The sequence below is a fragment of the Somniosus microcephalus genome, chromosome 13, assembly GCF_052327205.1.
Source record: "Somniosus microcephalus isolate GS21.2 chromosome 13, FLI_Smic_1.0, whole genome shotgun sequence".
NCBI classification, from domain to species: domain Eukaryota; kingdom Metazoa; phylum Chordata; class Chondrichthyes; order Squaliformes; family Somniosidae; genus Somniosus; species Somniosus microcephalus.
Window position 1 is genome coordinate 161,143,663 of NC_140999.1, and position 17,797 is coordinate 161,161,459.

General features: G+C 49.1%; 1 protein-coding gene across 2 annotated transcripts in view; it reads right to left on the reverse strand.

The window, feature by feature from the left end:
• The window catches only part of LOC147108726 (peroxidasin homolog), a 287,308-nt gene that overhangs the window by 180,989 nt on the left and 88,522 nt on the right, over positions 1-17,797 (reverse strand). For both annotated transcript variants that reach the window (XM_086005483.1, XM_086005485.1), the window contains exon 2: positions 2,744-2,815. In XM_086005483.1, coding sequence (XP_085861609.1) covers positions 2,744-2,815 — 72 coding nt within the window. The remainder of the gene's footprint in view (positions 1-2,743; positions 2,816-17,797) is intronic.

Below are 17,797 nucleotides of genomic sequence, written 5' to 3' on the forward strand. Positions count from 1 at the left end.
GACGGCGCAGACCACGTATCTGGATACAGTCTCCGTTTTCGACAGCTCTACTGACTTTCAGAGCGTCAGCCTCTTCAACAACCCCACGGCAGAACAGCAAGTATAACACCCTCACAGCGTGGGTACAGCACGTTTACGGGCTCACAGGATTGGAGCACGCCCCAGCGGAGAGGCCACGAGGACTCAGTCCTCGCAAACCACCCCTCGCAACCCACGAGGACTCACCCCTCGCAAACCACAAGGACCCATCCCCCGCCAACGCCGCACCAGCCCGTCAGCCTGCTGGTCTGTCTTTTCTACCACGCTTTTCGGCACGACGGCGAAGCGTTGCCGCCCTCCCGACAGTTTTTCCCCCTACCGAAATCAACAACAACTAGAAGCGTTGCCGCCCTCCCGGCAGTTTTTCCCCCTACCGAAATCAACAACAACTAGAAGCGTTGCCGCCCTCTCTACAGTTGTCCCCTCAGCAAAAGCAAACATCTACTGACGCTGCGACCATCGAGGACGGTTCCACCGGGCATCCCGCGGCCGCGATCGGCCACGCGAAAATTGCTGTCATCACTGATCAACGCAGCAACGGTTCACTCTCTTCTGTGTTACTGTAGTAGCACTACGGCACGCACCGTTCCGTGCGTTCCTGACTGCCGGAGAGTTCGCTCGCCTGTCGGCGAGTTCACCGACCTGCCCAAACCCACATTTTTTTCCTCCTGGATCACCCGTTTGGCGTTCCTGCAGATTTCGTCAGACTGGGGACCTTTTCCCAACAATGACAGAGCCATGGTCCGCGTCTGCCCAACCTGCCAGTCGCTATGACGCGGCCAGCTGTTTCGCCCTGGCGCCCGTTTCCAACCACGGGCTAGAGGTCACACGCTTCCACGGTCCTTCGCATGGCTGGATACGTTTTATCCGCCACGACGCACGCAAGGATCCGCTCACGACCAGCACATATTTGGACCTCGCCCACCAAGTCGAGACAGCACGACCGCCGAGACCACCGACCATCCATCGTCGTTACGCCAACCCAAGTACGACCACCCGCCAGACCGTCAGCCACCCAGCAGTCTCCGTCTCGAGACTACAGGAGTCGTTTGGATAGGCTCGTCAGGCCATCTCATCGTTTGACGTCGACCATTAAAGCGAATTCAGGGGGGGGCGCATGTAGCGGTACCACAGTGTCCCTTTCTTACCTACATAATTTCCTTTAACTACGTTTGTATAGAGTTTGCATGTTCGGGCCGTTGCCCCTTTAAGAACGCGACCTAACGCGATGACGCGGGCAAACGCGATGACACGGGTAAACGCGAGCCGGCCCAGCTCGGCCTCCCGCTCCCATCGCCGGCCCGGCGCGGCCTCCCGCTCCCGCGACGGCCGCCGGCCCAGCTCGGCCTCCCACTCCCGTGACTTCGGCCGCCGGCCCAGCTCAGCCTCCCGCTCCCGCGGCTTCGGCCGCAACGGCCAGCTGCAGTGCCGGGTAAACGCGATGACGTCACGTCGCAAGTCACGTGACCGTCCCAAGCGCGGGCAAACGCGACGACGTCATCACACAAGTCACGTGACTACCCAAGCGCGGGAAGAACGCGATGACGTCATCACGCAATCCACGGGACTGCCTACTCAGTCCTCGTGGCGTCTCCGTCTGGTGAAGACCTATTTTATGGCTCTCCTGTACCTAGCTCTGCAACCTGTTAGAATTCCTCTGTTCTTGCATTAAAAACCTTTTTGATTGTTCTCCTGGAGTCGAACTCGATTATTAAGTAGGAATTCATCCGATACCTACATAGGTGAACCCCAATACCTACAATACTGTCATTGTGGAGTTGCCGTTGTATGCTTCCCAGCAACTAACTCGAGAAGAAAAGCCCAAGGAGAAAAAAATATGGAAGAGATAATTCATACCACAGCAAATAAACTGTGGTCTTAAAGTGTAATCAATGACGTTGGTTGAACATTCGGAGTGAAAGCACGCACAGCCGTGAGGAAGGAAAAAATGAAAAAAAAAACTGGTTGTTTTTATTCCCGAGAGCACTTCCATCAATCTCCTCCTAGTCAGTTCAGGATGGTTTAATTGTTATCCATTTCACTGAAAATGCAAACATCAGACTTGGTAAACAGCAGCAGCATTCTTCGGAGAAGGAAAAAGCTTTAAGCTGTTTAAAGGTTCCTTTCATTATGGAATTGCCAATTATAATGGTTTCTGAGTGAAGCACCAACAGAAACAACTCAACACAGCAGAATGTCTACCCGTCAATATGTTCAGTCATGCCTACAATTCAAAGCAAAGGATATGATAATTATAACTCAAGATTTCACATGATACAGTTTATAGCTGCCTTGGTCAATTGGTATCTGCAGAAATATGAACTTCAAAAAGGCCAGAGAGACTGTAATAGCTACATCAATGGAGGCAACTAACTCAACTTAAATTCGCTGGTACAAAACTTGTCGAAAGCAAACAGCATTTATAATCCAATTAACTTTTTCAAGCTGCCAGACTTTCTGCCATCTACACAACTGCTACTAATAAATGATCCTCCCTCCCCACTCAGGAGAGAGTCCAAACTCCACCAGAACATTAAATGTCACAGTGATTTTGCACTGAGCACATTTTGGAACCATCCCCAAGTACACAAAGCACTCAGGATGGTTTAATTGCCAACTTAAGTTCCCATGTTTCAAACTCCTAATGTAAGCCTACGCGGAGAGAATAAAACAGTCCTGGAAAATAAGCCAATAGTGTACTCACAATGTGTTCAGATTCCTCAGTCTCTTAAAGGCTGCTGGACGGATTTCCTTAATACGATTGAATCGTAGATCCCTGCAACAATATATAAAAAACACACAATGTTTACATCAGATAAGTGACAAACACAAGCTTTTTTAAAAATTTCATTTGGTAAAATCCCACCATATTTTGGCAATTAAAAGAAAGTATTAGCAAAAATTAAAGAAAGAAAGACTTCCATTTATATAGCACCTTTCACGACCACTGGACGCCTCAAAGCACTTACAGCCAATGAAGTACTATTTGAAGTGGAGTCATTGTTGTAATGTGGGAAACACGGTCGCCAATTTGCACACAGCAAGGTCCCACAAACAGCAATGCGATAATGTCCAGATAATCTGTTGGTTGAGGGAGAAGTATTGGCCAGGACACCGGGGGATAACTCCCCTGCTCTTCTTTGAAATAGTGCCATGGGATCTTTTATGTCCACCTGAGAGCAGACAGGGCCTCGATTTAACATCTCATCCGAAAGACGGCACCTCCGACAGTGTAGCACTCCCTCAGCACCGCACTGGAGTGTCAGCCTAGCATTAAGTGCTCAAATCCCTGGAGTGGGACTTGAACCCACAGCCTTCTGAATCAGAGGCGAGTGTGCTGCCCACTGAGCCACAGCTGACATAGAATTGGAAGTAGTTGCGATGTGGGTTGGTAAATGGATGGGAGGCAAGAGACAGAAAGTCAGGACAAATGGAGTGTACCCTGATTGGTGGGATGTGAAAAGTGGTGCTCCCAGGGATCTGTACTGGGGCCTCAGCTTTTCATCATATGTATTCATAACTTGGATGAAGGAATAGTTAGTTGCATATCCAAGTTTGCAGATGACACCAAGTTAGGAGGCACAGGAGCAGGAAGTTACAAAGGGGCATAGACAGACTGAGTGAGTGGGCAAAATTCTGGCAGGTGGAGTTCAATGTGGGGAAGTATGAAGTCATCCACTTCGGATTCAAGAAAGACCGATGAGTAAAGCGATTTGGGAGTCCATGTACAACAATCACTAAAAGCTAGTGCACAGGTACAAAAAGTAATCCGAAAGGCTTATGGAATGTTGGCCTTTATCTGCAAGTGCTGGAATTAAAAGGGGAGAAAGTTACGCTTCAGTTGTACAGAGCATTGGTCAAACCCCATCTGGAGTACTGCATTCAGTTTTGGGCATCGCACCTCAGGAGGGATATATTGGCCTTGGCGTGCAGTGCAGATTCACTAGTATATCAGGGCTTAAAGGGTTACATTATGAGGACAAATTGCATACACTTGGCTTGTATTCCTTTGAGTTTAGTAGGTTTTGAGATGATCTAATCAAGATGATTAAAATGATAAAAGGATTCGATAGTGTAGATACAGTGGGGTCGATTTTAACCACCCCCGCCATTGGAAACAGAGCTGGGAGGGGCTAAAATAATCTGAGTCCACTTACCGACCCGAGACCACAGCTTCCCACCCAGCAGCATTTTATCTTCACCGACTTCCACTGCAGGCACTCGGGCCTAATTTAAAGCTAAAAGTCGCGGCCCGATGACATCATTGGCGATGCAACAGCATTTTAACGTTGGTATTTGGGAGGCCCACGTGGCGCAAATCGCAACAGCCGAACCATGCGGTAGTCATGGAATGACCAAGATAAGTTAACAAGTTTTACTTTTATGTGGAAACCTTGTAAGCCACAAGGAGCAGGTGTGCTTTCCCGGGCTCCACAAAGAGTCCTTGGGCCTCCCCAGCACCAGCCTTGCCTCTCTTTCTTCCAACCGTCATCGGCTCGGCAACCTTTCCCCCCCCAACCCCCCCCTCACTGCATTTACCTTATACCAGGGATCTGTCCCTTGGGTCCCTGGCAGCATCTAGTTCCCACCCCAATTCCTGCTACCCCCTGCCATCATTCCTTTCGGCTTCAGGAAGGCAATAGATTAAACAAATTTAAATAAGGCCCGGCTGTTAAAATCGGCCGGACCTTACATAGAAACATAGAATATAGGAGCAGGCCATTCGGCCCCTCGAGCCTGCTCCGTCATTCAATGAGATCATGGCTGATCATCCAAATTCAGTACCCTGTCCCTGCCTTCTCTCCATATCCCTTGATCCCTTTAGCCTTAAGAAATATATCTAACTCATTCTTGAATATATTTAATGAATTGGCCTCTACTGCCTTCTGTGGTAGAGAATTCCACAGGTTCACCACACTCTGGGTGAAGAAATTCCTCCTCATCTCTGTCCTAAATGGCTTACCCCTTATCCTTAGACTGTGACCCCTGGTTCTGGACTCCCCCCACCATCGGGAACATCCTTCCTGCATTTACTCTGTCTAGTCCTGTTAGAATTTTATAAGTTTCAATGAGATCCCCTCTCATTCTTCTAAACTCCAGCGAGTATAAGCCCAATTGACCCAATCTCTCCTCATACGTCATTCCTGCCATCCCAGGTATCAGCCTGGTGAATCTTCGCTGCACTCCCTCCATGGCAAGAACATCCTTCCTCAGATAAGGCGACCAAAACTGCACACAATACTCAGGATGTGGTCTCACCAAGGCCCTGTACAACTGCAGCAAGACATCCTTGTTCCTGTACTCGAACCCTCTCGCTACCTTGCTTCCTTCATGGGTCCCTCCCATGCACCAATCCTGCGGAGTTGAAGCCGAGCCCAGAGAAGGTATTTCCTCTAGTGAGGGAATCCAGAACAAGGGGGCACAATCTTAAAATTAGAGCTAGGGCAATCTGAAGTGAAATTTGTTCCACACAATTCCTCAATGATGATGGGGCCCAGCACGTGAGTGCAAAAGACAAGGCTGAAGTGTTTGCAACCATCTTCAGACAGAAGTGCCGACTGGATGATGCCTATCAGCCTCCTCCTGAGATCCCCACCATCACAGAAGCCAGTCTTCAGCCAATTCGATTCACTCCACGTGATATCAAGAAACGGCTAAACGCACTGGATACAACAAAGGCTATGGGCCCTGACAACATCCTGGCTGTCGTGCTGAAGACTTGTGCTCCAAAACTAGCCGCGCTTCTAGCCAAGCTGTTCTAGTACAGCTACAACATTGGCATCTATCCGATAATGTGGAAAACTGTCCAGGCATGTCCTGTCCACAAAAAGCAGGACAAATCCAATCTGGCCAATTACCGCCCCATCAGTCCACTCTCAATCATCAGCAAAGTGTTGGAAGGTGTCATCGACAGTGCTATCAAGCAGCATTTACTCACCAATAACCTGCTCATGAATGCCCAGTTTGGGTTCCGCTAGGATCACTCGGCTCCCGACCTCATTACAGCCTTGGTCCAAACATGGACAAAAGTGCTGAATTCCAGAGGTGAGGTGAGAGTGACTGCCCTTGACATCAAGGCAGCATTTGAGTGTGGCATCGAGGAGCCCTAGTAAAACTGAAGTCAATGGGAATCGGGGAGGGGGGGGACACCCCACTGGCTGGAGTCATACCTAGCACAAAGGCAGATGGTTGTGGTGGTTGGAGGTCAATCATCTCAGCCCCAGGACATCGCTGCAGGAGTTCCTCAGGGCAGTGTCCTAGGCCCAACCATCTTCAGCTGCTTCATCAATGACCTTTCCTCCAACATAAGGTCAGAAATGGGGATGTTCGCTGATGACTGCACAGTGTTCAGTGCTATTCACAACTCCTCAGATAATGAAGCAGCCCATGCCCGCATGCAACAAGACCTGGGCGACATTCAGGCTTGGGCTGATGTGTGGCGCGAATGTTACCTGCCACTTAAGTGCCAGGCAATGACTATCTCCATCAAGCGAGAGTCTAACCACAGCCCCTTGACATTCAATGGCATTACCATCATTGAATCCCCCACCATCAACATCCTGGGGGGGGGGGGGGGGGGGGGGGGGGGCACCATTGACCAGAAACTTAACTGGACCAGCCACATAAATACTGTGGCAGCAAGAGCAGGTCAGAGGCTAGGTATTCTGCGGTGACTGTCTCACCTCCTGACTCCCCAAATCCTTTCCACCATCTACAAGGCACAAGTCAGGAGTGTGATGAAATGCGCTCCACTTGCCTGGATGAGTGCAGCTCCAACAACGCTCAAGAAGCTCGACACCATCCAGGACAAAGCAGCCCGCTTGATTGGCACCTCAAATCAATTCAATTCAATTTTTATTTGTCATATATGCAGCAAACGTGTGTACTGCACAATGAAATGTTGATTTTTACGAGTCCTTCCAACATTGGAATAAATATGGCATAGCAATGATAAAAATATTAATAGAAATACAGTAATAATAAATAAAACAACAGTAATAAATAATAATAAATTATTCGTTCATGAGTTTTATGGCCTGGGGGTAGAAGCTGTTTCAAAACCTGCTGGTACGAGACCGTATGCTTCGATATCTCTTACTGGACGGGAGCAGGGCGAAGAGGTTGTGGCTGGGGTGGCTCGCGTCTTTGATGATTCTCAGGGCCTTCCCCCGGCACCTCTCGGGGTAGATATCCTGCACAGCAGGTAGTTTAATTCCTCTAGTATGTTGTGCAGCTTTCACCACCATCTGTAGAGCCTTGCGGTCTATGGCGGTGCAGTTGCCATACCAGGTAGTGATGCAGCCGGACAGGATACACTCGATGGTGCACCGGTAGAAGTTGGTGAGAATCTGGGGGCCATTCCAAATTTCTTCAGTCTCCTGAGGAAGAACAGGCGTTGGCATGCCTTCTTGGTTACGACGTCGATGTGATTGGACCACGTTAAGTCCTCCGTAATGAATACACCCAGCAATTTGAAGCTGCTAACCCTCTCCACCTCAGCCCCTTCGATGTAGATTGGGGTGTGTCCCTCCCCCTGCCGCTTCCTGTAGTCCACGATCATCTCCTTTGTTTTGCTGATGTCGAGGGAGAGGTTGTTGTACTTGCACCATTCTGCTAGGGCTCTTACCTCCTCCCTGTAGCCTTTTTCGTCGCCATCTGTGATCAGGCCGATAACGGTAGTGTCATCAGCAAACTTGATGATGGAGTTGGAGTTGTGCGTGGCCACGCAATCGTGAGTAAACAGGGAGTACAGAAGGGGGCTGAGCACACAACCCTGGGGAGTTCCCGTGTTCAGGATCAGTGTGGAGGAGGTATTACTGCCTATTTTCACCACCTGGGGTCTGCCCGTCAGGAAGTCCAGGATCCAGTTGCTCATCCACCACCTTAAACATTCACTCCCTCCACCACCGGTGAACCATGGCTGAAGTGTGTACCAACTACAAAATGCACTGCAGCAACTCGCCCAGGCTTCTTCGGCAGCACCTCCCAAACCCGTGACCTCTGCCACCTAGAAGGACAAGGGCAACAGGCGCATGGGACCACCACGACCTCCAAGTCATAGAACATCCTGACTTGGAAGTATATTGCCGTTCCTTCATTGTCGCTGGGTCAAAATCCTGGAACTCCCTCCCTAACAGCACTGTAGGAGTACCTTCACCGCACAGACTGCAGCAGTTGAAGAAGGTGGCTCACCACCACCTTCTCGAGGGCAATTACGGATGGGCAATAAATGCTGGCCTTGCCAGCGACGTCCACATCCTATGAATGAATAAAAAAAACACCACACAGGGTAGTGGGTATCTGGAATTCAAAAGGCAGCAAATACTGGGTCAATTCAAATTTTCAAGACTGATTGACAGATTTCTATTAGCTGAGGATATCAATATATATGGATCAATCAATGGCTGGTAAATGGAGTTGAGGTGCAGGTCAGCCATGATCTAATTGAATGGCAGAACAGGCTCGGGGGGGTGAATGGCCTACTCCTGTTCCTATGTTATTACAATAAACATCAAACAATAAAGATACAGTCAAGTCTTCCCCTTCTCCAACCAGACCAAAATTTTGCTTCACGCAAAAAAACATTAATTTCACTACCACCAAATGCAATGAGCTGTTCATAAATCAGTGAATCAACTTCACCTTCCCAGAATCGAGGCCAATTATCTTTCAGACTGGCAGAATGAGCAGCCAATGTAATCTAGAGAAATTAAAGAATAAGATAAAGCATGAGGTTTATTAATAAATATCAAAGGATCACTTGTGGCATTGCTCATCATATGTCAGAAGATACACTGTTGATAACACTGGGGTTGCTAGTGACATCGTAACTGTATTCAAAACTGATGTGTTTACAATTTAGCTATGCATAGTGTTATAAATCTCATCATTCATCAAGAAACTACTCGTGAAATAACGCTGGACGGCCAGCTGGTGGCGCCGTCCAAGGAGTATAAATACTCTGGCATCGGCACCAGCTTTCCAGGGACATTTTGTAAGACAAGGAACTAGTGAAGTACAACTAGACCGCCATGTTCTGAAACAAATTGATTAAAGCCTTGCTTTATGCTCAAACCAAGTGCGTAATGAGTTTTATTACGTCACATAGCGTATATAGTAATCACCTGTTGAAACAACAGCTTTATTTGAAATCACAAGCTTTCGGAGCGCTGCTCCTTCTTCAGGTGAAGTGGAGAAATGCATAAAGACACAGCTTATATAGTCAGAGAATCATGTCAGATGTTTACAGGTAACCTTTCCAACTGCCATTTATCACACCTCGGCAGAGAGATAATCACAGCAGTCAAAGGTGTGAATGGTGCCCAAACAGGTCAGTCAGGGAAACATTACATCAAAGAACAATGAGGTGGGGTCACAAGGGGTCAAATATTGCAGATGCTGGGGTCTGTATGAAAAACAAAAAACATTTTTTTTTTTGGCTGGAAATCACAGCAGGTCCGGCCGCATCTGTGTAGAGAGAACAAGCCAATGTCGACTCGAGTCTGGATGACCCTGCATCAGGTGGGGTTACATGTAGCGTGACATGAACCCAAGATCTCGGTTGAGGCCGTCCTCATGGGTGCGGAACTTGGCTATCAGTTTCTGCTCGACGATTTTGCGTTGTCGTGTGTCTCGAAGGCCACCTTGGAGAATGCTTACCCGAAGATCGGAGGCTGAATGTCCTTGACTGCTGAAGTGTTCCCCGACTGGGAGGGAACACTCCTGCCTGGTGATTGTTGCACGGTGTCCGTTCATCCGTTGTCGCAGTGTCTGCATAGTCTCGCCGATGTACCATGCTCCGGGGCATCCTTTCCCGCAACGTATGAGGTAGACAACGTTGGCCGAGTCACATCAGTATGTACCATGTACCTGGTGGGTGGTGTCCTCACCTGTGATGATGGTATCTGTGTTGATGATCTGGCATGTCTTGCAGAGGTTGCTGTGGCAGGGTTGTGTGGTGTCGTGGTCGCTGTTCTCCTGAAAGCTGGGTAATTTGCTGCGAACGATGGTCTGTTTGAGGTTAGGCGGCTGTTTGAAAGCGAGTAGTGGAGGCGTGGGGATGGCCTTAGCGAGGTGTTCGTCATCATCGATGACATGTTGAAGGCTGCGAAGAACATGGCATAGTTTCTCCGCTCCGGGGAAGTACTGGACGACGAAGGGTACTCTGTTGGTTGTGTCCCGTGTTTGTCTTCTGAGGAGGTCTATGCGATTTTTCGCTGTGGCCCGTCGGAACTGTCAATCGACGAGTCGAGCGTCATATCCCGTTCTTACAAGGGCGTCTTTCAGTGTCTGTAGGTGTCCATCGTGTTCCTCCTCGTCTGAGCAGATCCTGTGTATTCGCAGGGCTTGTCCATAGGGGATGGCTTCTTTAACGTGGTTAGGGTGGAAGCTGGAGAAGTGAAGCATCATGAGGTTGTCTGTGGGCTTGCGGTAGAGTGAAGTGCTGAGGTGTCCGTCTTTGATGGAGATTCGTGTGTCCAGGAATGAGACTGATTCTGAGGAGTAGTCCATGGTGAGTTTGATGGTGGGATGGAACTTGTTGATGTTATCGTGTAGTCTTTTCAGTGATTCTTCGCCGTGGGTCCATAGGAAGAAAATGTCGTCGATGTATCTGGTGTATAGCGTTGGTTGGAGATCCTGTGCAGCGAAGAAGTCTTGCTCGAACTTGTGCATGAAGATGTTTGCGTATTGGGGTGCTGGTGTTGTGTGACTTCTTACATTTGTCCACCCCAGTCCAACTCCGGCATCTCCACGCCATCCCTTAACATTGCTCATGGACAAAAGAACAACTTCTTAAAACTTTTTTTCTCTTCTTTCCTACTCTAATTCTTTGTACTTTCTCTCTTTGTTCCAATTTTTTGTTTTGTACTATGTTGGGTCCTGGGCAGAAACCTACATTCTCCTGGGCTAAATCCCCATTTTCCGTTGCTTTCCAGGCATAACTGTGGTCCCTGGGTTTCACTTCCACTGTTCCATTCTCCTGTGCTAGTCCATCAGATCGCTGGTGAGCACTGCTAACATCTGAGGCCACTACACACTATCACTGGACCTCAGGATCAACCTCGCAAGATCATGGTGTGGAGATGCCGGAGTTGGACTGGGGTGGACAAATGTAAGAAGTCACACAACACCAGGTTATAGTCCAACAGTGTCTGCATGGACTCGCCGATGTACCATGCTCTGGGGCATCCTTTCCTGCAACGTATGAGGTAGACAACGTTGGCCGAGTCACATGAGTATGTACCATGTACCTGGTGGGTGGTGTCCTCACCTGTGATGATGGTATCTGTGTTGATGATCTGGCATGTCTTGCAGAGGTTGCTGTGGCAGGGTTGTGTGGTGTCATGGTTGCTGTTCTCCTGAAAGCTGGGTAATTTGCTGCGAACGATGGTCTGTTTGAGGTTAGGCGGCTGTTTGAAAGCAAGTAGTGGAGGCGTGGGGATGGCCTTAGCGAGGTGTTCGTCGTCATCAGTGACATGTTGAAGGCCCCGGAGCATGGTACATCGGCGAGACCATGCAGACACTGCGACAACGGATGAACGGACACCGCGCAACAATCACCAGGCAGGAGTGTTCCCTCCCAGTCGGGGAACACTTCAGCAGTCAAGGACATTCAGCCTCCGATCTTCGGGTAAGCATTCTCCAAGGCGACCTTCGAGACACACAACAACGCAAAATCGTCGAGCAGAAACTGATAGCCAAGTTCCGCACCCATGAGGACGGCCTCAACCGAGATCTTGGGTTCTTGTCACGCTACATGTAACCCCACCTGACGCAGGGTCATCCAGACTCGAGTCGACATTGGCTTGTTCTCTCTACACAGATGCGGCCGGACCTGCTGTAATTTCCAGCAAAAAAAATGTTTTTTGTCTCGTTTTTTTGTTTTTCATACTGACCCCAGCATCTGCAATATTTGACCCCTTGTGACCCCACCTCATTACATCAAAGAACAATGGTTTCCTGACTGACCTGTTTGGACACCATTCACACCTTTGATTGCTGTGATTATCTCTCTGCCGAGGTGTGATAAATGGCAGTTGGAAACATTACCTGTAAACATCTGACATGATTCTCTGACTATATAAGCTGTGTCTTTATGCATTTCTCCACTTCACCTGACGAAGGAGCAGCGCTCCGAAAGCTTGTGATTTCAAATAAAGCTGTTGGACTATAACCTGGTGTTGTGTGACTTCTTACATTCGCAAGATCATGTTCAACTATCTGCTTCCACAGCTCTGATTCCACTGGATAACTTCCACCACTGTTTCCAGTGATTACCCTTTGAACCGCTCCTGGATCCACTCCTTTTTCATGGTTCAGAGATGTCGCAAGCTGATTCCACGCTATTGACAAGGTGATTTGATCCCACCACAGGACCCAAGACTTTAACTTTGGACTCTTCCATGTTGTCTCCTCCCTCTTCTCTTTTACAACCATGACAAACAGCAACCCCAAGGGCCCAATCCTCCTCTCTAACTAACCTTCCTGCACAGGCTTTGACTGAAGTTTGGCCCAAGGGTGTTGATACCTTGCCCCTCATCGAAGCCTCCTCGCCTGGCTATCCTATTTACCAGCTGCCCAACCCAAACCGCCATGGTAGCAGTGTGACCCTCATCACCAAGTCACACCTTGGTCTCTCCCCTTACTCCACTGGTACCTTCTTGTCCTTCGAACATCTCATCTTGTTCCACCCCTCTTGCATTTCCTTTAAAGTTTTTACTGTCTAACATCCATTCCCTCAAGCCCCACCCACAGTTTCTCCAATATATCCTCTCTCCGTTCCACCCTCAGCCGCTGATTGACTCCCTATTCCAAACCAGTTCCTTCTGTGTCCATCCTTAGAAAAAGCTTTCCACCAAGTTGCTCACAACTAGACTTGCAAATTCCCAACTGCCTAGCTTTGGGCCTTCCATTCACCATATCTCTGCAGCCATCGTTTTGGTCAACTACTCCCTCAATGCCATCTTTGATGCCATTGACCCAGGCAAAATTTTCCCCGACTCCCATCCTGACCATTCCCCCAGTACTTCCCATCTTTACTTGCTCGTTAAAGGGGAGGAGACTTGAACGTATCTAGCAGAGCCATCCATTATCAGATGTGGTTAGACTCGCCTCATCCTCCGCTGTCAAAACTGTCTCCTTCTCTAGGATCATTTTGGAGAGCAAATATTATCCTTGGCTTCTTTTCTCCACTACCAAATATCTCCTTAAATCATTCTCCTCTGTCTCCTCTAACAAATGAAAGTAGCGTATGGATAGAGGCCATCCATTCAACTGGCTCTGTTGTTTCTCTCCTCAGACACCTTTTCCCTCTATTTCAAAAAAACAACCAACTTCCCTTTCCTTTCCAAAGTCTTTGAAGGTGTTGTCACCTCCCAAATCCATCCCCATCTTTCCCGCAACTCCCTATTTGAATCTTTTCAATCAGCTTTCTGCCCACCTGACAGATTGAAAGAGCCCGATGCAAAGTCACATCAACATTATTCGTGACTGTGAGCATGGTGCATTATTCTTCTTTGTCCTCTCTGCACTTTTTGACACAGTTGACCATGTCATCCTCCTCCAATTCCTCTTCAATGTTGTCCCACTCAGTGGGACTGTCCTTGATTACATGTAAAAATGGTGTTGGGATCCTAACTGCATCATAGGACCCTGATTTACATCTATTCATAAGGCCCCCGCCCGCCTCTGGCCAGCTCCTCGGCTGACTCAGAAAACTGCGCAGATAAGATGATGGTGGGTGAGACCGCTTTGGGAACACAGTGGTAAGTATTCTACCACTAATTTAACCATCAGCCTGCCCCATTCCCATCGGGTGGGCAGGGTTAAAATCGACCCTGTAGAATTTGCAGCCTAGGAGGAGGCCATTCAGCACATCATGTGCCAGATCTCTGAAAGAGCTCGGTTTAGTCGCATTCCCTCGCCCTTTCTCCATTCCCTTAAATGTATCCACTTCCCTTTCAAAAGCGATTATGGATTCTGCTTCCAGCAATGCTTCTGGTAATGATGAACGGTTGTTTTTCAGACTGGCTGTAAATATACAGTGGTGTTCCCCAGGGGTTGGTATTAGGACCACTGCTCTTTTTGATATATATTAATGAACTGGACTTGGGTATACAGGACATAATTTCAAAATATGCCGATGATACGAAGCTCGGGAATGTTGTAAACAATGAGGAGGATAGAAGGACAAGGGCAGCAGGCGCATGGGAACACCACCAACTCCAAGTTCCCCTCCAAGTCACACATCATCCTGACTTGGAAGTATATCGCCATTCCTTCATCGTCCCTGGGTCAAAATCCTGGAACTCCCTCCCTAACAGCACTGTGGGAGTACCTTCACCACACGGACTGCAGTGGTTCAAGAAGGCGGCTCACCACCACCTTCTCAAGGTTAATTAGGGATGGGCAATAAATGTTGGCCTTGCCAGTGACGCCCACATCCCATGAAGTAATATAAAAAACAGACTTCAGGAGGACACAGGCAGACTGGTGAAATGGGCAGATGAAACTTAATGCAGAGAAGTGTGAAGTGATACATCTGGTAGAAAAAATGAGTGGTGGCAATGTAAACTAAATTGTACAATTTTAAAAGGGGTGCAGAAACAGGGAGACCTAGGGCTGTATGTACACACATCTTTGATGGTGGTAGGACAAGTTGAGAAGTCTGTTAAAAAAGCTTACGGGATCTTTGGCTTTATTAACAGAGGCATAGGGCTCGATTTTAACTCGGGTGCGGGCTGTTGTCGTGTTATCCAAATTTCGTGTTCCCCACACGAATCTAAATGGATGCAATTTTAACTCAATTGGCCAATTGATATCCAACATGTGGGAAGCCTTTGCAAAGGGGTTTTTCATGACTGAAAGTCCCCTCCGATGACATCATCATTGCTGCTGCATTTAAGGTCCACAGCAAGCCTTGCTTATTCTGCAGGCTTCCAAGCTTCCTCCATTTGGTGTCAGAGGGACCTGCAGGAAAGATGACAAGCGGGAGGGCAAGAGCAGCTCCTCGTTTTGACGAGACGGCACTGCAGGCATTGGAGGATGGGGCTAGGGCCAACAGGGAGGTCCTGTTCCCTTCATCAGGGAGGAAGAGGCCTCCCACTCAGACCAAGGCAGTGTGGATGCAGGTGGCTGAGGAGGTCAACTCCTTGGGAGTCACCAGCAGAACCTAGATTCAGTGCAGGAAAAGATTTCATGACCTTCAGCGCACTGGAAAAGTGAGTATGAGTTTCCCATCACCCTCAATCTGATCCCCATTGCCTTTCCTCACCAGCACTCAGCTTTAGCAATCTCTTCCTCCACATCCCACTTGACACTCACATCCATGCACCCTTACCCATTCCCTCTCTCTCTATGCTCACATTCACATAACTATTCCACCATGCAGCCCTCACACTCCCTATCACTCTGATGCTTTGAACACAACTGACAACACACAGGGAGGGCCCTTGGTCTTGCAACCTCACTCCATCTTTGTCTCCTTCTAAGTATCTATGCTATGCAATCTCTACACTCACTCCTTCATTCTCACTCAACCTCCACTTGTCTCCCTCATTGCAGGAAAAGAGAGCTTACAACAAGAGAGCGCGAGCCAGGACAGGAGGAGGGCCACCCTCAATAGCCCACCTGACCCCCCTGGGATGAGGCCGCCCTGGAAATCATCGGCATTGAGGATGATGTGCACGTGGGGGACGGACAGACGGGTGCAACACAGCAAGCTGGTGACAGAAAAGTTTCCCATCTCTCTCTTTGACATTGCATGAGTCACTGATAATGATTGTAAAGCTCTAACAGATGCTTATGAGCATCTGCAAAAAGCTATGTGCATGTAGCCTTTGCATCACATCTCTGACTCTTTCCTTTACTCCCCCACAGGACCATCACAAGCATCCGTCCCCCCTAGCCAGGAAGAAGATGCTGAGCAGCCAGACTCCTCAGAGGAAGCTGCAACCTCTGAGGGCGCAGTGTCAGCAGAATTCAGCGCACCCAGCACCAGCGCAGACACTCACACCTCGGTGGGACCTTTGGGGCATAGAGTAGTGTTGTCACCTGATGTATCACAGCTCACAAGTGAGCATCAGCAGATTGTGGAGACAGGGAGCAGTGGAGAGTCCTAGTCGGAGGGCGCAGGACTCTGCCAGCTCGGCTCAACAGCATGTTGACCCTCTGCCTCTGGGTCCATCCATAAGATCAGAGGTGATGGAACTCCAGGCACAGATGCAGGAGTCTCTGGCAGGTTTTGTCTCTAGGGTCACTGTGAGTGTGGAGCAAATGGAGGAGTCCATAGCGAACATGAGCAGAGCCTTTGTAGAGTCATTGGCGCAAGAACACATCAACACGGAAAGGATGGCTACCTCCGTGGAAACAATTGCTACCTCCGTGGTAAGGCTGGCTACCATACAGGAGAGGATGGCTACGGTAGAGGAGAGGAGGGCTACGGCCATGGAGGAGCTTAGTCGCCAGGGTATGGAAAACATGGTCATTGTTCAGAATAGAATGACATCTCTTGAGGAGCGATGGGCATCTATTGAACAGAGAAACCAGACCTTCATGGAAGTCCTTCTGAGTATCACAGAATCACAGAAACCCCACAGTGCAGATAGAGGCCATTTCGGCCCATCGAGCCTGCACCGACACATATCCCACCCGATCCCCGTAACCCCTACACCAACACATATCCCACCCTATCCCAGTAACCTCACTTATTTAATCCCCCTAACACTAAGGGTCAATTTTTATCATAGCCAATCAACCTAACCCGCACATCTTTGGACTGTGGGAGGAAACCGGAGCACCCGGAGGAAACCCACGCAAACACGGGGAGAATGTGCAAACTCCACACAGACAGTCGCCCGAGGCCGGATTCGAACCCGGGTCCCTGGCGCTGTGAGGCAACAGTGCTAACCACTATGCCACCGTGCTGCCATTGCAGATACGGGTCCCCATGGCCCCCCCTGATGTGCAGCAAGGTGCTCTCCAGCCACTTGCAGGCACGGAGGGGGACTTGACCCATGAGAGGGAGGTTGGTGGCAGACCTCAAGGAAGTGGGGGTTCCTCTCCAAGCGCTCACACTTCCATGCCACTGCAGAGTCCTCAGTCAGAGCCCCACCGGAGTCCACACCCAAGTGAGATAGACGTCTCAAACCCTGCACAGCCGCAGGAGTAGCAAACTGTTGACGAGCCCTCACAGGCTCGCCACCCCAGAGGACGCCCGCCAAAGGTGTCGGGACAGGAGCAGCAGGAAAGTGAGCAAGGGGCCTCCACATCTGCTGAAGCCACAGGGGAATCACTACGTAGGAGCACGTGTAAGAGGAAGATAAAGCACAAGTAGTCACAAGGGTAGTCACTTGGGTAAAATTTGATGTACTGTTAGAAAAAGCTATCAGATTAATAATGTTAATGAAAAATCTGATGGCTACTGCTGTAGTTGTGGCGTGTGTCATTTCGCGAATGGGACTTTCACATTGAGGCTTAGGATTACTCGCAATTGTCAGTATGCTGGTCAAATAGCTAGGAATCCGCAGGGTCTTGGCCATTGTCGATGCTCAGGTAAGAAGCTGCGAGGCAAAAGTGTTTGATTGACTAGGCTAAGCAAATCTGGCCAGGATAAATGCGTTCCTTGCATCCCGGGCAGCAGTGTTCTCACGTAATGCTGCCGCTGGTTGATGGGCCTCTGCAGGATGTTCGTTTTCACCCTCCTCCTTCTCCTACTCCTCCTCCGAGGATATGTGAGGAGCCACTTGGTCCTCAGGAA